Source organism: Elephas maximus, chromosome 22 (assembly GCF_024166365.1).
Source record: "Elephas maximus indicus isolate mEleMax1 chromosome 22, mEleMax1 primary haplotype, whole genome shotgun sequence".
Classification (NCBI taxonomy): Eukaryota; Metazoa; Chordata; class Mammalia; order Proboscidea; family Elephantidae; genus Elephas; species Elephas maximus.
Window position 1 is genome coordinate 32,726,681 of NC_064840.1, and position 19,378 is coordinate 32,746,058.

A 19,378-nucleotide genomic window follows, 5' to 3' on the forward strand; every position below is an offset into this window, starting at 1 on the left:
ACAGCCAGGGTGGCCCAACACTCTTTCTGCTCATCAGTGTTTTGAATATTTGTCACTTTCTCCTGAATCCTTTTCTGCTTTTAAATTTTTCTTCTTTTTCACCTTCTAGATCTTTTTTTTTTTAATTTATTTTTAATTGTGCCTTAGGTTAAAGTTTAGAGTGCAAATTAGTTTTTCATTCAAAAATTCATACACAAATTGTTTTGTGACGTTGGTTGCAATCCCCACAATATGTTAGCACTCTCCCCCTTTCCCTTTCCACCCTGGATTCTCTGTGTCCGTTTGTCCAGTTTTCCTGCCTTCTTGTCTTTGCTTTTGGGCAGGTGTTGCCCACTTGGTCTCGTATATTTGATTGTTCCTCACATGTGTTACTGTTTGTTTTATAACCTGTCGCTGTCAAGTCAATTCTGACTCATAGTGACCCTACAGGACAGAGTAGAACTGCCCCATAGGGTTTCCAAGGAGCATCTGGTGGATTTGAACTCCAGACCTTTTGTTCAGCAGCGGAGCTCTTAACCACTGTGCCACCAGGGCACCTATTTGTTTTGGCTGAAAGGTGGACTTCAGGAGTGGCTTCAGTTCCAAGTTAGCAGCGTGGCTGGTGCCATAGTCTCAGAGGTATGAGTGTCTGTCCTCCAGTGTCTGTCAGACCATTAAGAGTGGTCTTTTTGTGAGAATTCAAATTTTGTTCTACATTTTTCTCCCACTCTGTCTGGGACCCTCTGTTGTGATCCCTGTCAGAGCGGTCGGTTGAGCATCTTCTCTGTTTTTTGGCTGTTTGTGTATCTTCTTTGGAGAACTGTCTTTTCCAGTCCTTTGCTCATCTATTAATTGGATCATTTGTATCTGTATTATTGAATTGGGATAGTTTTAAAATATTTTAGAAACAAGCCACTTATCAGATAACATGATATAGTGAAACCTGTGAGAGCCAGAACTCGACAGGACTGCCTTGTTTTTCTGGATCTCACAAGTTTTCTGCCTTTGACAGGGTGCAGTCTCCCCATTTTTCTATCCCTCCTTTTAGTGGAAAATACCTCAATTTTACTTCTGACAGGTTTCTACTTTTCACAGCTTCCGGCGTTTGTAGGCTTTACTGTATTTTCTCCCATTCTATGGGTGTCTTTTCAGCTCCTAGATGCTGTCCTTTAAAGCACAAACGTTTTTAATTTTGATAATGTCTAGGTTAGCTATTTTTGTTTGTTTTTTGTGCTTTTGGTGTGAGATCTAAGAAACCATTGCCTAATCCAAAGTCACAAAGACTTATGCCTATGTTTTTTACTAAGAGTTTTATAAGTTTAGCTCTTACATTTAGGACTGTGATCCATGTGAAGTTAATTTTTGTGTTTGATGTAAAGAAAGGGTCCAACTTCACTGGATGTCATTTGTCCTAACACCACTTGTTGAAATAACTATACTTTCCTCTGAATTGTCTTGGCACCCTTGTTGAAAATTATTTGACCGTGAATATAGGATTTATTTTTGGATTCTCAGTTCTATTCCATTGATCTATATGTCCATCCTTATGCCAGTACCACACTGTTTTAATTACTGTGGCTTTGTAGTAATTTTTGTAACTGAGAGGGATGAGTCCTCCAATTTTCTACTTCTTTTTAAGAATGTTTTGGCTCTTCTGGGTCCCTGGGATTTCCATATGAATTTTAGGGTCAGCTTGTCAATTTCTGCAAACAAGTCAGCTGGGATTTTGATAGGGATTGTGTTGAATCTGTAAATCAACTTGGGGAGTATTGCCATCTTAACAATACTGAGTCTTCTGATCCATAAACATGGATGCCATTCCATTTATTTTGATCTTCTTTAATTTCTGCTCCCAATGTTTTGTAGCTTTCAGGGTATAAACTTTACACTTCTTTTATTAAATTTATTTCTAAGGATTTTATTCTCTCTGATGCTGTTATAAATGGAATTGTTTTCTTAATTTCATTTTTGGTTTGCTCATTGCTAATAGAAATACAATTGATTTTGTATATTGACCTTGTTTCCTGCAAACTTGCTGGACTCGTTTATTATCTCTAGTAGATTTCTAGTGCCTTCCTTAGGATTTTCTACGTACAAGATCATGTCATCTACAAAGTGAGATGATTTTACTTTTTCCTTTCTAATTTGGAGGCCTTTTGTTTCATTTTATTGCCTAACTGCCCTGACTAGAACCTCAGTTCCAAACCCAGGGTGTTTCTAACTGTACCTTCTCTATCTTTTTGTTTTTCGTCCCTATCCTGCTCAATTTTCATTCTATTCTCAGCAGTTTCTCCTTACTGAGGGGCCCAATGTAGAAAGGAGCCCCTGGCAGGTCAGATGAGACGTTCTAAGGCTAGACTACTTTGGCCCCTATTACTTTACTATAACTACTTAGACTTAACCACAATCCCTTGCACTCAACTTGTTCTGTTGTTTTTGTGTGCCATGGAGTCGATTTTGACACACAGAGTCGATTTTGACACACAGTGAACTTCTATGACAGAGTAGAACTGCCCCATTGGGCTTCCTAGGCTGTAATCTTTTTTTTTTTTTTATTGTACTTTAAGTGAAAGTTTACAAATCAAGTCAGTCTCTCACACAAAAATTTATACACACCTTACTGTATACTCCTAGTTGCTCTCCCCCTAATGAGACAGCACACTCCTTCTCTCCACCCTGTATTTCTATGTCCATTCAGCCAGCTTCTGTCCCCCTCTGCCGTCTCATCTCCCCTTCAGACAGGAGCCGCCCACATAGTCTCTTGTGTTTACTTGATTCAAGAAGCTCACTCCTCACCAGTACTATTTTCTATCCTATAGTCCAGTCCGATCCCTGTCTGAAGAGTTGGCTTTGGGAATGGCTCCTGTCTTAGGCTAACAGAAGGTCTGGGGACCATGACCTCTGGGGTCCTTCTAGTCTCAGTCAGAGAATTAAGTCTGGTCTTTTTACAAGAATTTAAGGTCTGCATCCCACTGCTATTCTGTTCCCTGTCAGGGCAGGCATCGGTTGTAGCCAGGTACCATGTAGTTCTTCTGATCTCAGGCTGATGTAGTCTCTGATTTAAGTGGCCCTTGCTGTCTCTTGGGCTCATAATTACCTTGTGTCTTTGGTGTTCTTCATTCACCTTTGCTCCAGGTGGTTTGAGACCAATTGATGTATCTTAGATGGCCGCTTGCTAGTGTTTAAGACCCCAGGCACCACTCTCCAAAGGGGGCTGCAGAACGTTTTCTTAATAGATTTTATTATGCCAGTTGACCTAGATATCTGCTGAAACCATGGTCTCCAAGCTCCTGTCCCAGCTACGCTGGCCTCTGAAGCATTCAGTTTATTCAGGAAACTTCTTTGCTTTTGGTTTAGTCCAGTAGTGCTGACCTCTCCTGTATTGTGTGTTGTCTTTCCCTTCACCTAAAATAGTTCTTGTCTACTATCTAATTAGTGAATACCCCTCTCCCTCCCTCCCTCTCTACACCCGTAACCATCGAAGAATATTTTCTTCTCTATTTAAACTATTTCTTGAGTTCTTATAATAGTGGTCTCATATAGTACTTGTCCTTTTGCAACTAATTTCACTCAGCATAGTGCCTTCCAGATTCCTACATGTTATGAAATGTTTCACGGATTCATCGTTGTTCTTTATTGATGCATCGTATTCCATTGTGTGAATATACCATAATTTATTTATCTGTTCATCTGTTGATGGGCGCCTTGGTTGCTTCCATGTTTTTGCTATTCTAAACCGTGCTTCAGTGAACGTGGGTGTGCATATATCTGTTTGTATGAAGGCTCTTATTTCTCTAGGATATATTCCAAGGAGTGGGATTGCTGGATCGTATGGTAGTTCTATTTTCCTAGGCTGTAATCTTTACAGGAGCAGATCACCAGGTCTTTTCTCCCATAGCGCAGCTGGTGGGTTTGAACCACTTACTTTTTGGTTAGCTCCTTGGAAACTCTATGGGGGCAGTTCTACTCTGTCCTGTAGGGTCGCTATGAGTCAGAATCGACTCAACAGCTGGGTTTAGCCAAGTTCTTAACCATTGTGTCACCAGGGCTCCTTTCACTTGCTCTAGGATGGGGCAGAATCCCTCTCAGTTTTAGCCACTGTTCTCAAATTTCCCTGGCGAGATTTCCAGGGAGTATCTGTTGGCTGTTTCCTGGAGTTTTTAGTTGTTCTTAGGTCCTGCTACTTCTCTGCTTTCTCCCACACTGATGCCAACTGTATGCCAGTCTTGTGGCTGGTTGGTGGCGTGTCTTACCTGCTTATATTTTAGGGTGTGTGGTATTATTTTTTTCCCTTATTTTGTTGTAAATATGGGTCTTTGTTTTTTGGTTTTGCAGTCTAGTTGGTCTGCTTGTTTTTACCTAGAAATTTGGGAAGATGCAAAAACGGTACGACCACTGCTGCCACCATCTTCTCAGGATTGGTCAGTTTTGCACAGTGTCTATTGATTAATCGATTTCCTGCTGTGACAAGGAATATTCATCTCGCTCCTATTCTTCTTCCCCTTCTACTGGGACACTAGTATCACTATTTTTAGCTCCTTTATAACTTTGGAAACCCTGGTGGCATAGTGGTTAAATGCTATGGCTGCTAACCAAACAGTCAGCAGTTCGAATCCACCAGGCACTCCTTGGAAACTCTATGGGTCAGTTCTACTCTGTCCCATAGGGTCACTATGAGTCGGAATCAATTCAGTGGCAATGGGTTTGGTTTTGGTTTTTTATAACTTTAACATACTTACATCTTGTTCTATCATCAATGTCTCTTGTCTTCCTCCTTTGTAAGAAAAGGATATTAGCATCCCCAACTCTCCTACCGCAGACCTCCCAGTTTCTGAAATCTGTGCTTTCACATTTTCAAAGTTGGTAGCACTTAATCATGGGTCAGATAGTAGGATGTAAATTGTCTCATCTTTGGCTATAGGTTGATTCTAAAAGATGAAAATCAGTAAATAGTTTCACTGTATTGTGCCTAATAAAATATTCCAGAGTCAATAATGTACATTGATTACATTACTTTCTGGTACCACCTTTTGTTTTTCCTAGACTTTTTAATTGTTTCCTCTATCACATGTAATTTTTTTTTTCAACTTTCCTCCCAGCAGGTATTCTTGAGCCTCTTTTTTTTTCCCTGGAGAGCCTGGGCCTCTGCCTCCCAACTGGACCTGCAGCTCTCTCGGCCTGCTGCTCAGATGTCCCTTCACTCTGCCCTTAGGTTAAATCCAGTGTTTTTTGGAGCCCACATCTTTGTCTTCTTTAGTTTACTTCCTCATTGTGGTAGAACACAATTCTCAAGTAACTTTCAAACGAGGAGTGTGTGTGAGTAAACATTCTGAGTTCTTGCATGCCTCACAGTATCTTTATTTTACCGTCATCTGATTGCTGGTTTCACTCTGTTTCACGCCACTTCAAGGTTGAAGATAATTTCCCCTTGAATGTGGATTCCATCCCCTCACGTATTCTAGCAACCAGTGCTGCTAATGAGAAGTCTGAACCATTTTGACTCTTGTTTCTTTATAAGTGACTGCCCACCCAAGAAGCTTGTAGAGTCTTTTATTCTCTGTGTTTCAGAATTTCATCGTGGTGGGTCAAGGGTCGGTCGTGTTTCCTGGATTGTGCTAGGTTCTTAGGTGAGCCCCTTTCAGTCTTTCAGCTTGGGAATGCTTTTGTTTTATTTCTTTGCTATTCCTCACACATGTACATCAGAATTGCTTATTCTTTCTTTCTAGGCTTCCTGGAATGATGCCCTTAAGTTTCCCATGTCTGTCTTCTTATCAATATTAAGGAAGCTTTTCTTGACTTTATCCTCTAGCCTTTGAGTGAAATTGTTACTTTTTGCAATCATTTTAATTTCTGTGAATGCTCCATAGTCTCTGGCTTTCCTTTTTCATAGCACCCTGTTGTTGGTTTAGGTATATAACAGTTTCCCAGACTTTTCTGAAGATACTAATGAGAGTTCATTTTAAGTTCTCTTTCATTCTAAGAATCATCTCTCGTTTCCCCAGGGTCATTTTGTCAGGTCACAGGTACTTCTCAGCTATCTGGAGGTCCTGCATATCTAAGAAGGGGCTGTGGAACCTGACTGAGCTCTGGGTCTCTGCACAGCCTGCTGGCTGGAAGGCATTGCTGCATCATGGTGGGCGGGGAGCCGACTGTCTTAGTTACCTAGTGCTGCTATAACAGAAATGCCACAAGGGGATAGCTTTAACAAACAGCCTAGTAAGCAACCACCAGTCTAGTAAGCTAGAAGTCCGAATTCAGGGTGCCAGCTCCAGGGAAAGGTTTTCTCTCTCGGCTGGCTCTGGGGGAAGGTCCTTGTCATCAATCTTCCCCTGGTTTAGGAGCTTGTCAGCACAGGGACCCCAGGTCCAAAGGACGCACTCTGCTCCCGGCACTACTTTCTTGATGGTAGGAGGTCCCTCTGTCTCTGCTCACTTCTCTCTTTTATATCGCAAAAGAGATTGACTTAAGACACAACCTAATTTTGTATATTGAGTCCTGCCTCATTAACGTAGCTGCCGCTTTGCTAAATTGTTAGCATCTTAGGGATAGGATTTACAACATATAGGAAAATCACATCAGATGACAAAATGGTGGACAATCACACAACACTGGGGATTGTGTCCTAGCCAAAAAAAAAAAAATTTTTTTTTTTTTTTTTTAGCCAAGTTGACACATATTTTAGGGAGGCACAATTCAATCCATGACACCAACCATGACACTTAGGGACCCCTAACTGCTATGTGCAGAGACTTTGGTCAGGACTCTACATCTCCGCAGAGGGATCATTTCAATATATTCAGAGGAGAGCCCTCCTTTTTGGAAAGAAGGTTGAGAATCAGTCTGTTAGCCCTCACAAGCTCTCCTCTCCAGTGTTGCCCACTAGATGCCTTCCTTGGCCCTGCTGTGCAGGCCCTTCCCTCTCCTGTCTGCTGATGCCAGCACCCATTCCCACTTCTCATTCCATCACTATGGATTTAAACTTTTTGTTTTTTCCTTCCTTTCATGTTAAGGGAACTCAGAAGGGAGAGAAGATACTTATCCCCAAACCACCTTCCTCAACCAGAAACCAAGAATTTTATTTGTGACTTTGTGGCATTTAACCAAGAGTCTGTGACAAGTATCTGCTCTTGTTGCAGGAGTAACCTGGACAAGCTCTACCATGGCCTGGAACTTGCCAAGAAGCAGCTGCGAGCCACCCAGCAGACCATCGCCAGCTGCCTCTGTACCAACCTTGTCATCTCTCAGGGGCCTTTCCTCTACTGCTCCCTCATGGAGGTTGGGCTCCCCAAATGTGTGAACACATAGGTGCCAGGCCTCACCTGCCGGCAGCCTTCTCCAGCCATCTCTGTGTCCCCCTTCCCCACCAGGGCACTCCGGACATCATGCTGTTCTCCAAGCCAGTGTCCCTGAGCCTGCTCAGCAGACACCTGCTCAAGTCCTTTGTGTGTTCGGTGAGTTCCCCTCTGGAGCTGGTGGTAGGGCGTCGGTGGGTACAGAAAGGTGGTTGCTTAGAGCAGGGCTCTGGACCAGGCATTAGAAACTGGCCTTAGGGCTACTGATGGCTGTTTGCTATCTGTGGAGTATGGGCAAACCCCTTACTTTTTCCTCAGTTGACCCCTAAGAACCTTTGGTCCACAAGCTCTAATTTTGTCCTTTGCTGTCCAAGTCACGGGCTAGGAGGGAGGTGCCCACGTGGAGTAGAGGCGTGTGTTCTGACATGATAGGTCAGAGAAAGGAGGCTGGTTGTGCCACAGACCTGTTTCCCAGCACAAGTTTGTTTCCTGGGTTGACATACCTCACATCCTAACACCAGCTTTTGCATTTGGCCCAGAACATACCTCTAACTCAGCGGGCATCAGGCAGGGTCCTTGCCTCCCTAATGTGAGGCTCTTCCCTGGATGTGATCTTGGAAAGAAGGAACCCCACATATCCTATAATCAAAGTCCTACTCGCTTTCCATACAGTTTCCAAGGGGCGCCTGGTGGATTCGAACTGCCGACCTTTTGGTTAGCAGCTGTAGCTCTTAACCACTACACCACCAGGGTTTCCAGAACAAGGGGGGTTTACACTGGGTGCTACCTTAAAGAAAATGTATAACAGGAGGCTGAAATTATCTCGTGCTGCTGAAATGACCAATAAAATGATTGTTTGCTGTATGAAGACAAGCTGAAAGATGAACTATGGACACCATGAGCTTTCTGGGCCTATCTGCTGGCTTCGTATCTCAGCCTCCTAACTTACCAGCTGTATGAGGGAAGGCAGATTATTTGATCTCAGCTCTCATCTGTAAAATGGGGTGACATGATAGCCATATCACAGGATCCATTCATTTATCAAAAGGTCATTGAGCAAATGCCACCTGCCCAGCTATGTTGTAGTAGGGTGACTCGCTATCCTTTTTGCATCCTGGACCACCCCTCAGTCCTGGACAACCAGGTCAGCTGGTCACCTGCATTGTAGATGCTACAGATACAGCAAGGAAAGGGACGCTCCAAGTTTCCTTCTCTAGGGAGAGTGTGTGGTGGTGAGGGGACAGATGAGGGATGAGTGTGGCACGTGCCACAGGGAAGAAGGAGCAGGGTAAGGGAGAGGGAGCGGGTGGGGGCCGGTGTTCCTCACAGGGAGGGCCTCCTGAGGAAGGTGGCAGCTATGTCATGACCTGCAGGAGGTGAGGGAGGGGACAGCAAGGGCAGAGCCCTTCAAGGAACAGCCGAGGGCAGTGGGGCTGGAGCCAGTGGCACAAAAGGAAGCTGGAGGAGATGGCGTAAAGGTGGGGGTAGGCAGGTGAGGATGTGAGCATCTCCTCTGGTGAGAGGGAGTCCCTGCAGGCTTTGGGGGAAGGGAGTGGAGCGAGAAGGCTGCTGTGGCAGTGTCTGGGCGGGGTGGGGGAGGTGAATGTGCAGGCAGGGTCAGTGCTGGGCACATCAGAAAGTGGCACAGACAGAGGTTGCCAGCAGTTGTGCTGATGAGGGGGCAAGGGGATGAATTTGGGCCTTAGGCTGGAGCCAAGGTACAGCCTGAGTAGAAGATCCTCAGAGCTGCTGTTTCATGACAGTGAGGGAGCGGATCTGAGGAGCGTGGTGTCTCAGACCTATGGGTGGAGGCAGCTGCAGGCAGCTGATTGTGAGGCTCAGGGAGGTGTCAAAGTGGGGTCATCAGCACAAGCCTGCCGTGAACTAGAAAAGGATTCCTCTTCAAGACACCTGACTTCGCCTCAGGAAAGTGGCTGTGGCCACTGTCTTTGTTAGAGTAAGACACTGATCAGGCACCTGTTAGAAAAATCTCAAAAGAAAATGCACATCTAGTGTCTTTGGAAGGGCTACCCTTGCCTGGTGCCAGGTGGGGCACAGCATGGCCACTGCCTGCAGCCACTTGGTACCAACGTGGACAGAGTGAGAACTGGGTCTGAAGCTCTGCAGCAGGAGCAACAAAGGCCAGCAGCTTCAGGGAGGAGAGGGTACAACAGGACCTTCACACTGGTGGTACCATTTGTAGGAGCAAGCCCTGTGGAAACAGCCTGCATTCACTGGTGGAAAGGAGGATTTCAGCAGGTGTGCCCCTGAGACTCCACTTGTGCCAGGAGGCATATGCCAGTGTGTCCATCGTGTGGCAGCTGGGACCACCCCAAGTGCCTCAGTACATGGTGGAATGTTCACAGGGTGAACACAACCCACAGCGTACAGGAATGGGCCGAAGCCTCCTGGAGAAGTCTCAGCAGCACAGCAGTCAGAAAGGCAACCTTGGGGAGCGCTGGCACGGGAGTTCATTCAGGAAAATGCAAAACCAGGGCCCCAGTGTGAGAAATGGAGTACAATGGTTGACACAAAGCTCAGGGTGGGCAGCAGGGCCTCCAGACGCATGGTCATGTGCTATTAGAGTGTTTCTTCAAGAAATGTGTCTCGTATATTCATATAATCTGTAACCCACATTCGATTCCCAGCCGGTGCACCTTGTGTCTAACCACCACTCATCTGTCAGTGGAGGTTTGCATTGCTATGGTGCTGAACAGGTTTCAGCAGAGCCTCCATCCTAAGATGGTTTCTTAGTTATCTAGTGCTGCTATAACAGATACACCACAAGTGGATGGCTTTAACAAACAAAAATTTATTCTCTCACAGTCCAGTAGGCTAGAAGTCTGAATTTAGGTCACCGGCTCCATGGAAAGGCCCTCTCTTTCTGTTGGCTCGGGAGGAAGGTCCCTGTCATCATCAGTCTTCCCTTGGTCTGGGAGCATCTCAGCACAGGAACCTCAGGTCCAAAGGACACACCCTGCTCCCAGGGCTGCTCTCCTGGTGGTATGGGGTCCCCCAGCTCTCTGCTTGCTTCCCTGTCCTTTATCTCTTGTGAAATAAAAGGTGGTACAGACCACAGCCCGGGGAAACTCTCTTTACATTAGATCAGGGATGTGGCCTGAGCAAGAGTGTTACATCCCACCCTAATTTTCTTTAACCACAGGCAGAGATTATGATTTATAACACATAGGAAAATCAAAAAATGGAGAACAACCAGACATGGTCTAGCCAAGTTAACATATATTTTGGGGGGACATAATTCAATCCATTATAGGTGGACTAGGAAGAAAGGCCTGGTGGTCTACTTCTGGAAAATTGGCCGATGAAACCCTGTGAATCAGAACGGTTCGATCTACCATCGATTATAGGGATGGCGCAGGAGCAGGCAGCATTTCATTCCACTGTGCGTGGGGTCGCCACAAGTCAAGGTTGATTCACCAGCAGCTAACAGCATAGTCCTTACTAAGTACAAAGAAAGGTGTCTAGAGGTTATCAACTGTGCTGTCGTGGGTTAAATTGTGCCCCCCAAAGATATGTATCGACTTGGTTAGGCCATGATTCCCAGTATTCTGTGGTTGTCCTCCATTTTGTGATTGTAATTTTATGTTAAAGAAGATTAGAGTGGGATTGTAACACCACCCTTAACTCAGGTCACCTCCCTGATCCAGCATAAAGGGAGTTTCCCCGGGATGTGGCCTGCACCACCTTTAATCTCTCAAGAGATGAAAGGGAAGCAAGCAGAGAGCTGGGGACCTCATACCACCAAGAAAGCAGCACCAAGAGCAGAGTGCATCCTTCAGACCTAGGGTCCCTGTGCCTGAGAAGCTCCTCGACCCAGGGAAGACTGAGGACAAGCACCTTCCTCCAGAGCCGGCAGAGAGAGAAAGCCTTCCCCTGGAGCTGACACCCTGAATTTGGACTTATAACCTACTTTACTGTGAGAGAATAAATTTCTCTTTGTTAAAGCCATGTACTTGTGGTATTTCTGTTATAGCAGCACTAGATGACTAAGACATGTGCCTATGAAATTTTCAAGACCATTATTAAGATTTACACCTGTAGGTCATGTAAGAAATACACACCCAGAAGTGCCTCATCCCAGAATGACATAAAAAGTTACCAAGGAAAGTGGGACTCGTGTGCAGGCTGTGGCAACACTGTGACTGGGCCCTGCGAGCCCCTGCCCTCCCAGCGTGCGCCTGGCGTGGCAGGCTCTCAGTGTGGTGTTCTGTAGGGGTGCCATGACTCACGGCTGTGCTTTGCCTCCCCAGACCAAGAATCGGCGCTGCAAGCTGCTACCTTTGGTGATGGCTGCCCCTCTGAGCGTGGAGCAGGGCACAGTGACCGTGGTGGGCATTCCCCCAGAGACTGACAGCTCGGACAGAAAGAAGTGAGCAGGCTTGTCCTCACAGGGGCCACTTGTGGGGAGGGGTGTTGCTGGCCGGTCCCTCAGCAGGGCCGAGCCAGCCTTTCCTGCCATCCTGCCAGGCTGTGAGGGCTGCAGGTTGGCCCTCGGTCCTTTCTTTGTCTTCACCTGGATTAAATGTTGGAATGTGTCCAGTTCACATTCCTACATTAGCGATGGGCATAGTGAACCCAGTCTTTGGATCAGCATCTGAAGTCTAGCCCTGAGCAGGACGCCCAGGGCTAACTGTGCCAGGGTCCAGCCTGCAGGGTTAAGGGGGCAGGTGTGCCCCACGACAGAAGGGAGGGACTGTCTTCATCACAGAGGGTGGGTGCTGGGCAGGGGGACAACGTGTGGCCATAAACGTGGCCCACATGGTGGCGAGACCACCCAAGATGTAGGTGGCTAGAGGCTATTGGAGCTGGTGACAGTGGCCAGGGAGAGACAGGCTGAGCAGGAGCCTACTGAAGGTGCCATGTGCCTCTCACGTGCTCCCCTGAAAGGTTTACCTCAGATCCTGGTAGCAGGTCATCAGGGACCTTGTTCTTACGAAGGTCCACAGAATAGCAGAGTGTGACCCTCCTAACGAGGGATTCTCCACTGGGCTCCAGATACTCAAGTTTGCTGGATTTGAACATGAGGCCCCTCGGTCTCCCTCATCCCAGCATAGTATAGGAGAGCACAGAAATGGGATGAATGGCCGTGCTCTGCCCCCTGAGCCACAGCAGGAGCAGACAAGACCTCAGAACCCCGAAGATGGGCTGTGCTGGCAATGAGATACAGGGGGACCTGGCTCCCGTGCAGCCTTGGGCAGGACCCCTAGTCTCCTGGGGCCTCGATCCCTTCTAAGGAATGCAGTTAGCATTGAGAACCAGAGGAACTTCAGGTCAGATGCCCACAAGTCAGGCCTCCTCTGCAGGGCTCCTCCAGCACAGATGGGCATGGTATCTGTCTTTGAAAACCCCTGTCAGTGATCAGTTATTCTCTTGTTTGAGCCTCACACTAAGCTTTGAGGTGAACAGGGAAATGTCTTCTGCTCCCCTTCACATACACACAGCTGGCATAAAGTGGGCTTCCCTTGCCGCCTGGAGACGGAGCGCACTGCTCACTGAGTCCCTAATTTCAGAACGTGCTGAGTGCATTTCAAAGTTCAGTCAGCAGAGCTCAAACATAAAAGGCAAATGGAGACCCTCCTGCTGACCAAGGCGTCCCGGATGTGCCCACAGCCCCTCCTGATGCCTGCCCTCCAGACCTCACCTCCCAAGGCCTCATGATTGTGGGAGCATCTGCAGAAGGCCGGCTCTCATGGTGCTGCTACTCTACTCAGGGAGAGGAAGTGCTGTAGTCGCCGACCCTGCACTGGGCTTGCTCTCACCTTAGCCAGTCCTCTGTTTACAGAGTTTAGAGGAACCAGCTTGTACTTGGTGGTTTCTGTCTTACTTCCTCACTGAGCGCCAGACTTTTGCTGTGTACGTTTGTAGGAAGCTGATTTGCAGTCATTAGGCTGCCTGTGAAGGGAGGTGACCACCTACCCAGCTAGCCTCCTGCTGTGGACTTCAGGTTGGCTCTGACTGTGACTGTCACAGCATTGCAGCAGTGGGTCTGGGCTATGCAGGCTCATCTTCTTTCTCTGGTGTCTTGTGCGATATTCTGGCCCTTCCCTAAACCCTTCAGAGCTGTCTTCTTCCACTTCTTCTGTGGCAGGGCTGGGTTTCCTCCTCACACCACCCAGACCTGGGCTGACCAGAGGCAAGGTCTGGGCCTTACTCTGATCCTCCAGGTCTCCTCCCTGCCACCGCCTCCTACCCTGCACTGCTGGAGAGCACAGATAGTAATCCCAGGGGCTGCTGCTCCACCACTGTTGTTGCTCTGAGAGGGCTTTGCCTCCCTGACTCGGTCAGTGCCCTGACCACAGTGTGCCCCAGGACTTCCCAAGACGTGATCCTCAGGTGGACGCTGAGCTGTCTAGAACTCTGAGCTTGCTGATCCCATGGTCTGCGCCAGGGCAGTGTAGTGGCCCAAGGGCCGTCCATAGCCCATAGCACTCCTCGCCACGGTGGTGGTGTGGGCAGCGCTTGCCATTCCCAGTACTTGGTGGCCTCTTCCTGTGAGAACATTTATTCTAGAGTCTGAGTCAGTCCTAGGTCAGCTGTCATGAGTCTTTGACCTTCTATGTCTACATGGGCAATTTAGAAGGAGGTTGGGAGAGGCAAGTATCTTTATAAGCCAGAAACTGGAAATGAGCTTTTTTAAGATAGTACTTTTGAAAGCTACACCACAGATCTTGGATCTCCAGGTGATCTGTGGTGAATCAGGAGGATCAGAGCTGGGAGGCTTCGTGCATGATCAGGGGCTCCTGTCCTGGGTTCCCATAGCTGCTACAGCTGCCTGTTTCTTCACTTCTGGTGCGTTTTATTGCTGTGCCAGGGTCGTGCTAGATAGCACTGACTGACATGCGACACCACGTGTAACTGATGTGTGATGGTGGATCCTTCCCCACGACACTCTCCCTCTGCTAGGACCCCTCTCCTATGGCCCCCCTGTGCCTCCCGTCTGACTCTCCACCAGCCTGTGCCCTCTTGTGAGTGTGGGCTGGTTGCATCCTGGGACCTCCTGCCCCCTGCCCTCCTAGGCTGCCTTCCAGTGTCACAGCCTGAGCCTTGCAGGCTACCCCTAGTCCCTACCCACTGTGGCCTGGGTCTTATCTGAGACACCTGAGCTCGTCACATCTGTAGGCTGCCTGGCCAGCCCCTCTGGCCCCTCGGTCTCTGTGCTTGCCCTGTACACCACACAGTGCCCGGCATGTGGAAAACTACACAGTCAGTCAGGGTTGTACAGGTGAAGGCCCCCCACGGGACAGATGCTCACACCTGACTGACTATGGCCAAGGGACATGGGTGCCAGGGGATCTGCACAGGGTGGCTCAGATGGGGAAGAGCCATGGGAGTGCGCATGGAGGGAGCATGAGATGAGTGGCCATAGGACAGTTGGGGGGCCCGAAACCCAGCCAGGGGCCCTCATAGCTAACACGGGGCCCAAGGACTGGGTACAGGGAGAGCGAGGACGGAGATGGCAGCTTCGTCCATCCAGTGGTAGGAGAGGCCCTTAGAGGAAGGGGCCCAGGAAGAAGGGCAGTGCAGACAGGGGCAAAGCTGGTGGCGGGGGTGGGGGTAGCTGGAGGTGTCTGGGGCTGAGGGTGGCAGGAAGGGGCATTACAGGTGGGCTGGCACCCAATGTGTGCCTCCTGTACCGGCAGCTTTTTTGGGAGGGCATTTGAGAAGGCTGCAGAGAGTACCAGCTCCCGGACACTGCACAACCACTTCGACCTGTCTGGTAAGAGTCCCCCCACCTCCCACCACCACCGCCACTGTGGCCACACCTCCCTTGCCTGCCCCTCCGAGGCCAGTGCTGACCTCAGATCCAGGGGGCACCTGAGGAGCCCTGGCATACCGTTCCCTCCCCCCGGGCCTGGTTCCCCCTTATAATCCAGTCCCTTCAAGAACCTCACTTCACTAACGCGACTGGACAATCCCACGGTCCCTCCTGTCCCCCAGCTTCACAGATCAGGGCCATTTCCTGCTTCTGCAGTGGATAAAACAGCAAGGCCTGTGGCAACCAAGGACACCCACTGCATGACTGCTGCCACCGCACACCAGGAGCTGCATCTTGTTGGGAAGGCTCCTGCCTCCAGCTCCAGCGGGATCAGATGGCATAGTAGCCACGAGGACAGTGCAGTCCCCTGTGTGCCAGCTTAGCACTCACCACCTGCATTTTGAATGAGAAAATCATACCCAGAGATTGGGCGCATCCTGCCCCACCCCACCCATCTTGTCCCCGGCATTGGACGATGGTTCATTTTTTGCCGTATTTGCCTTTTTATTTTTCCTGGAGGAATTTAAAGTAAAACAGACATTGGACCCTTCACGCCTAAATGCTTCTGCCTGTACCTGTCCCAAAGGGCATTTCCTGCAGCATCACCACCTAGTTCCTTCACAATTCTGATTACTCTCGTCACAGACCAGGCTTTGTTCAAGCTGTCTCAGTCATCTTAGAGCTGGTTTGCCCCCTCCAGGTCAGGTCACGGCTTTGGTACTATGCTAAGGCATATACCCTTGAGCATCCCCCCCGCCTCATTTCACGCCCTTGATGTGTGATGAGGCTGACATCCCGCCTTCTCTACATGGGCAGCATTTGTGGACGGAAAGCTGCTTGGTCTCCAGTGTGTGGAGAACAGGGCCGGCGGAGGATGCAGAGGGGCCGTGGCCAGCACCCACCTGGACAGGTTGGGCCTGGGGCTTTTGGAGCTGTGGTTACAGCACTGATGGCGGTGGGGCCAGGCAAGCCCCTCTTTCCGGGTCCCAGCTTTGCCCTGTTTGATGAGGGCCCACATGATAGCCCTCAGAGCCAGGGGCAATGAGTCCATGTCCCTTTCTACTATTGAGGACCTTGAAGCTGGGGAACTGGCAAGAGCGGGCTACAGGCTGACCCTTCCCCCTCCAGGCTCCCCCACAGCCCACTGTGAGGCAGGGTTATGTGCGGGCAGTGCAGGATGGTCCATCTCTGTCCAGATCTGCAACATTCTGAGTTGTCACATCCTCCGAGTCCCCTTCAGCAGTTGGCAATGCTGACACCCAGGTACCCGGAGAGTCCTTCTCACAGACCACAGCTCCAGCGGTCTCTGAGCACTATACACAGTGGGATGAGGAAATGTAATTGAGTCCGGGATACCGCAGGCCAGGACAGCCTGGTACATTCCGGAGTGTGGCAAAGTGTTGTTCCCTCTGGAGATGGTCAGTGAGAGGGAGTTCACATGCCCTAAACTGTACTTCTCACTTCGCATTCACTCCCGTCCCCACGCCCCTACACCGCCACCCTCCCACCTGACAAGATGTTTTTCTTTCATTACTGCAGTAATTGAACTGAAAGCAGAGGACCGGAGCAAGTTTCTGGATGCACTTGTTTCTCTCCTGTCCTGAGGGTGAGTTGTGTGGGGGGAGTTGCCGGCCAGGTCCATGTGGGGGGTCCTCAGAGACAGCCCTGCCCATCTGAGCCAGTTCCCTGTTCCTCCCTCGAGTGAGGCTTCGACTCAGCTCTCAGACCAAAGTGGGGCTTGCCAGGAGATTTTCCCAACACTGTCTGTCCCTGGCTGCCCACAGTGACACAGTGGCGCATTTTTGAAGGAACTAATTTCATTAAGCTCCTGTGATCCCTTTGGAAAGAGCTGGCATCTTATCCTCTCCTGCCACACCATGGGGGCTGGGCACAGGCGTGTGCATGCGTGAGACACACAGACTTCCTGGCACTGCCAAGAGCAGAGGCCACCCGTGAGCCCTCCTCTCCCTCATGGTCGCCTGCAGGAGGCACCAGAACCTTCCTGCCGCCAGCAGCCTTCACGCCAGGCCCTGGACTAGAGTCCACAGAGGCATACTGGGAAAGCAGCCCAGCTGAGGGTGACAAGAGTCAGCTCTGAAGGCACCTCCCCAGTGTGCACTTCCAAAGGCTCCATTGCCAGTCACCGACAGTGGGGCTGGGACCCGGGATGCCCCACATGCCCCCTCTTTCTTGGGCATCTTCCCTTCCACCCGGGAAGTAGGCCAGAGCTGATGTGGCATGGGTCTGCTGTGTTTTGGTGTCACCGCCCCTCAGCCCAGGTCCCCACACACAGTGGACACACCTCCAGGGCACAGTGACATACAACTCTTATCAGGTGGGGTAGCACTGACATCAGGGTCCCCTCATGTTGGGCCCAGGGCCCTCCTGCTCCCCCTTTCACCCGTAGTAAGCTAGAAGCTGTGGGACCAGGTACCCATTCTCCTGTGGGGGCTGGAGTGGGCTCTTCTGAGAAAGGCATGATGACCTCAGGGACCTACAGCCCCTCTCAGGGTGGCCTGGGGTACACAGACCATGTGTCAGGGAAGGGGCTCTAAGTCAGACCTTTGGGTCTGCAGCAAGGTCTCTTAGCTCATCCGCAGTGTGGCCTTGGGCCGTACTTAGCTCTCTGAGCCTGTTTCCTCCTCTGAAAATAAGGTGAACACCCTGGCTAGATAAGGAGTGTCCAGACCAGCTTTAACCTGGGGCCTGACGCAGTCACTGCTCCTTGGGGCAAGGACGGAGGTTCTGCTGAGCACCTTTTTAGGGTTACAACCTAAACCTAAGGTTACAGGTGGAGGATCTCAGGCAGCAGAGCTTTGTCTGAGGCCGTTCGGCCCCTGCAGTCTGCTCAGCGATACAGCAAGTGCTGCTGGGTGTCCCGCCACTAAGTTAAGGACCAGGTGGGACGAGAAGCAGTGTTCAGGGGGACAGGGAGGGTAAGATGCTCCAGGCAAGAGGAGGAGTGCATGCAAGGGATGTGGACCCGAGAGCCGGCACGTGGGGAACGAGGGCACACCTGGGGCTGGGGTGCAGAGGGACAAACAGATGGCAGGTCAGCAGGTGAGAAGGAGGCGCTTCCCCGTGCTGCACAGTGTTGGAGTTCTTCAGTGGGACAGAACCTGGGCCTGGGCAGGGTGCCCTCCAGGGATGCCCAGTGCCCTTGAAGTCCTGGGGTGGCACCTTGCCTATAGACACCCACCCCTCACCCCCCACGATGGGTTGTGGTGACTCCACGGCCACCTCAGGACCAGGGTATCCGCCCAGCATGCCAGAGGGCAGGGCTGGGCGCTTCATGTGTTTAATTGGGGGAGACATGAAAAATTGTTTGAAATTTCTTTTTTTTCCCCCTTTATTTTTCAAGGTGTGCTTTCTTCAGAAATGACCTCCTCCTCCTCCTTATTTATGTTCACTGCTTTTATTTAGACTGTAAATTATGGGCATAGTTTGAGACATAGGGAGAATTTGTTTTTCATGGAATAAAATGTTATTTTATGTTCTAATCATCCTCCTCAGCCCCAGCCACAGGGCCAGCCTATGGGTCGGCCCTGGGCTCTGTGGGCCCAGAGGAGTGGGATCCTGTGCCCCCGGGCATCTCCCAGCTGGCAGAGGTAGGGCCCTCCTGCTCGGCCCCATAAACAAGTCTTCCACCCTGTCCTCAGACTCCTTGCAGGGCAGTTCCAGAAGCCAGGCCCTCAGCACCACTGCCTAGTGGTGCCCAGAGAGGACAGGCTCTGTCCTCCCACTCTCCCTCCACTTCCTCCCCGGCCACCCACTTCCCCAAGCAGACCTGAGCTGGCCACCCAACAGCCTTCCTCCACCATGCAGCCCTGTCCGAGTGCCCCTCCCACCCTCCTGGGATAGCTGTGTGCCCCCACGCCGAGTGTGTGGGCAGGTTTGGCTTCTCTGCACTTTAGTGGGATGGGGGGGAGTAGCAGCAAGGGCCTTAAACTGGGATAAGCCAGACTGGTTGAGAGGGTCACAGGCAGTCCAGGAGGCACCGTGCGCCTCCCACCTCCCGAGGCCCCAAGGTCAGCATCACCCACATCCTGGTCACAGAAGGTTTGAACTGGACGGGACTTCAGTCAGCTCCATCATTTTCAGAGCAGTGGGGCTTGCGCAGTCCAGAGCCTTGAGGCCAGCTGGCCTGCCCTCTCCCCACCTGGCCCCTGAGCACCTGTGAGTGTTGAGGGGGATCCAGAGGCGAGGAGGATGCTGCTCCTCCTCCTCCAGGGTGGAGAGAGCAAGAGCCGTTCTGCCCTCATTTGGGTTGAGGCAGTCTGGTGGCTGCGGCCTGGAGGTGCAGGTGCAGGGGAAGCAGGCAGGCTGGGGG

At 50.2% G+C, this 19,378-nt stretch overlaps 1 protein-coding gene across 1 annotated transcript in view; it reads left to right on the forward strand.

Annotated features, from left to right (window-relative positions):
* Nucleotides 1–18,515, forward strand: part of CDC45 (cell division cycle 45) — a 36,023-nt gene extending 17,508 nt beyond the window's left edge. The window contains exons 14-19 of the mRNA XM_049867029.1: nt 7,116–7,254; nt 7,347–7,430; nt 11,543–11,661; nt 14,933–15,009; nt 16,588–16,654; nt 18,410–18,515. Coding sequence (XP_049722986.1) covers nt 7,116–7,254; nt 7,347–7,430; nt 11,543–11,661; nt 14,933–15,009; nt 16,588–16,652 — 484 coding nt within the window. The 3' untranslated portion in view covers nt 16,653–16,654; nt 18,410–18,515. The remainder of the gene's footprint in view (nt 1–7,115; nt 7,255–7,346; nt 7,431–11,542; nt 11,662–14,932; nt 15,010–16,587; nt 16,655–18,409) is intronic.
* Nucleotides 18,516–19,378: the final 863 nt, after the last annotated feature.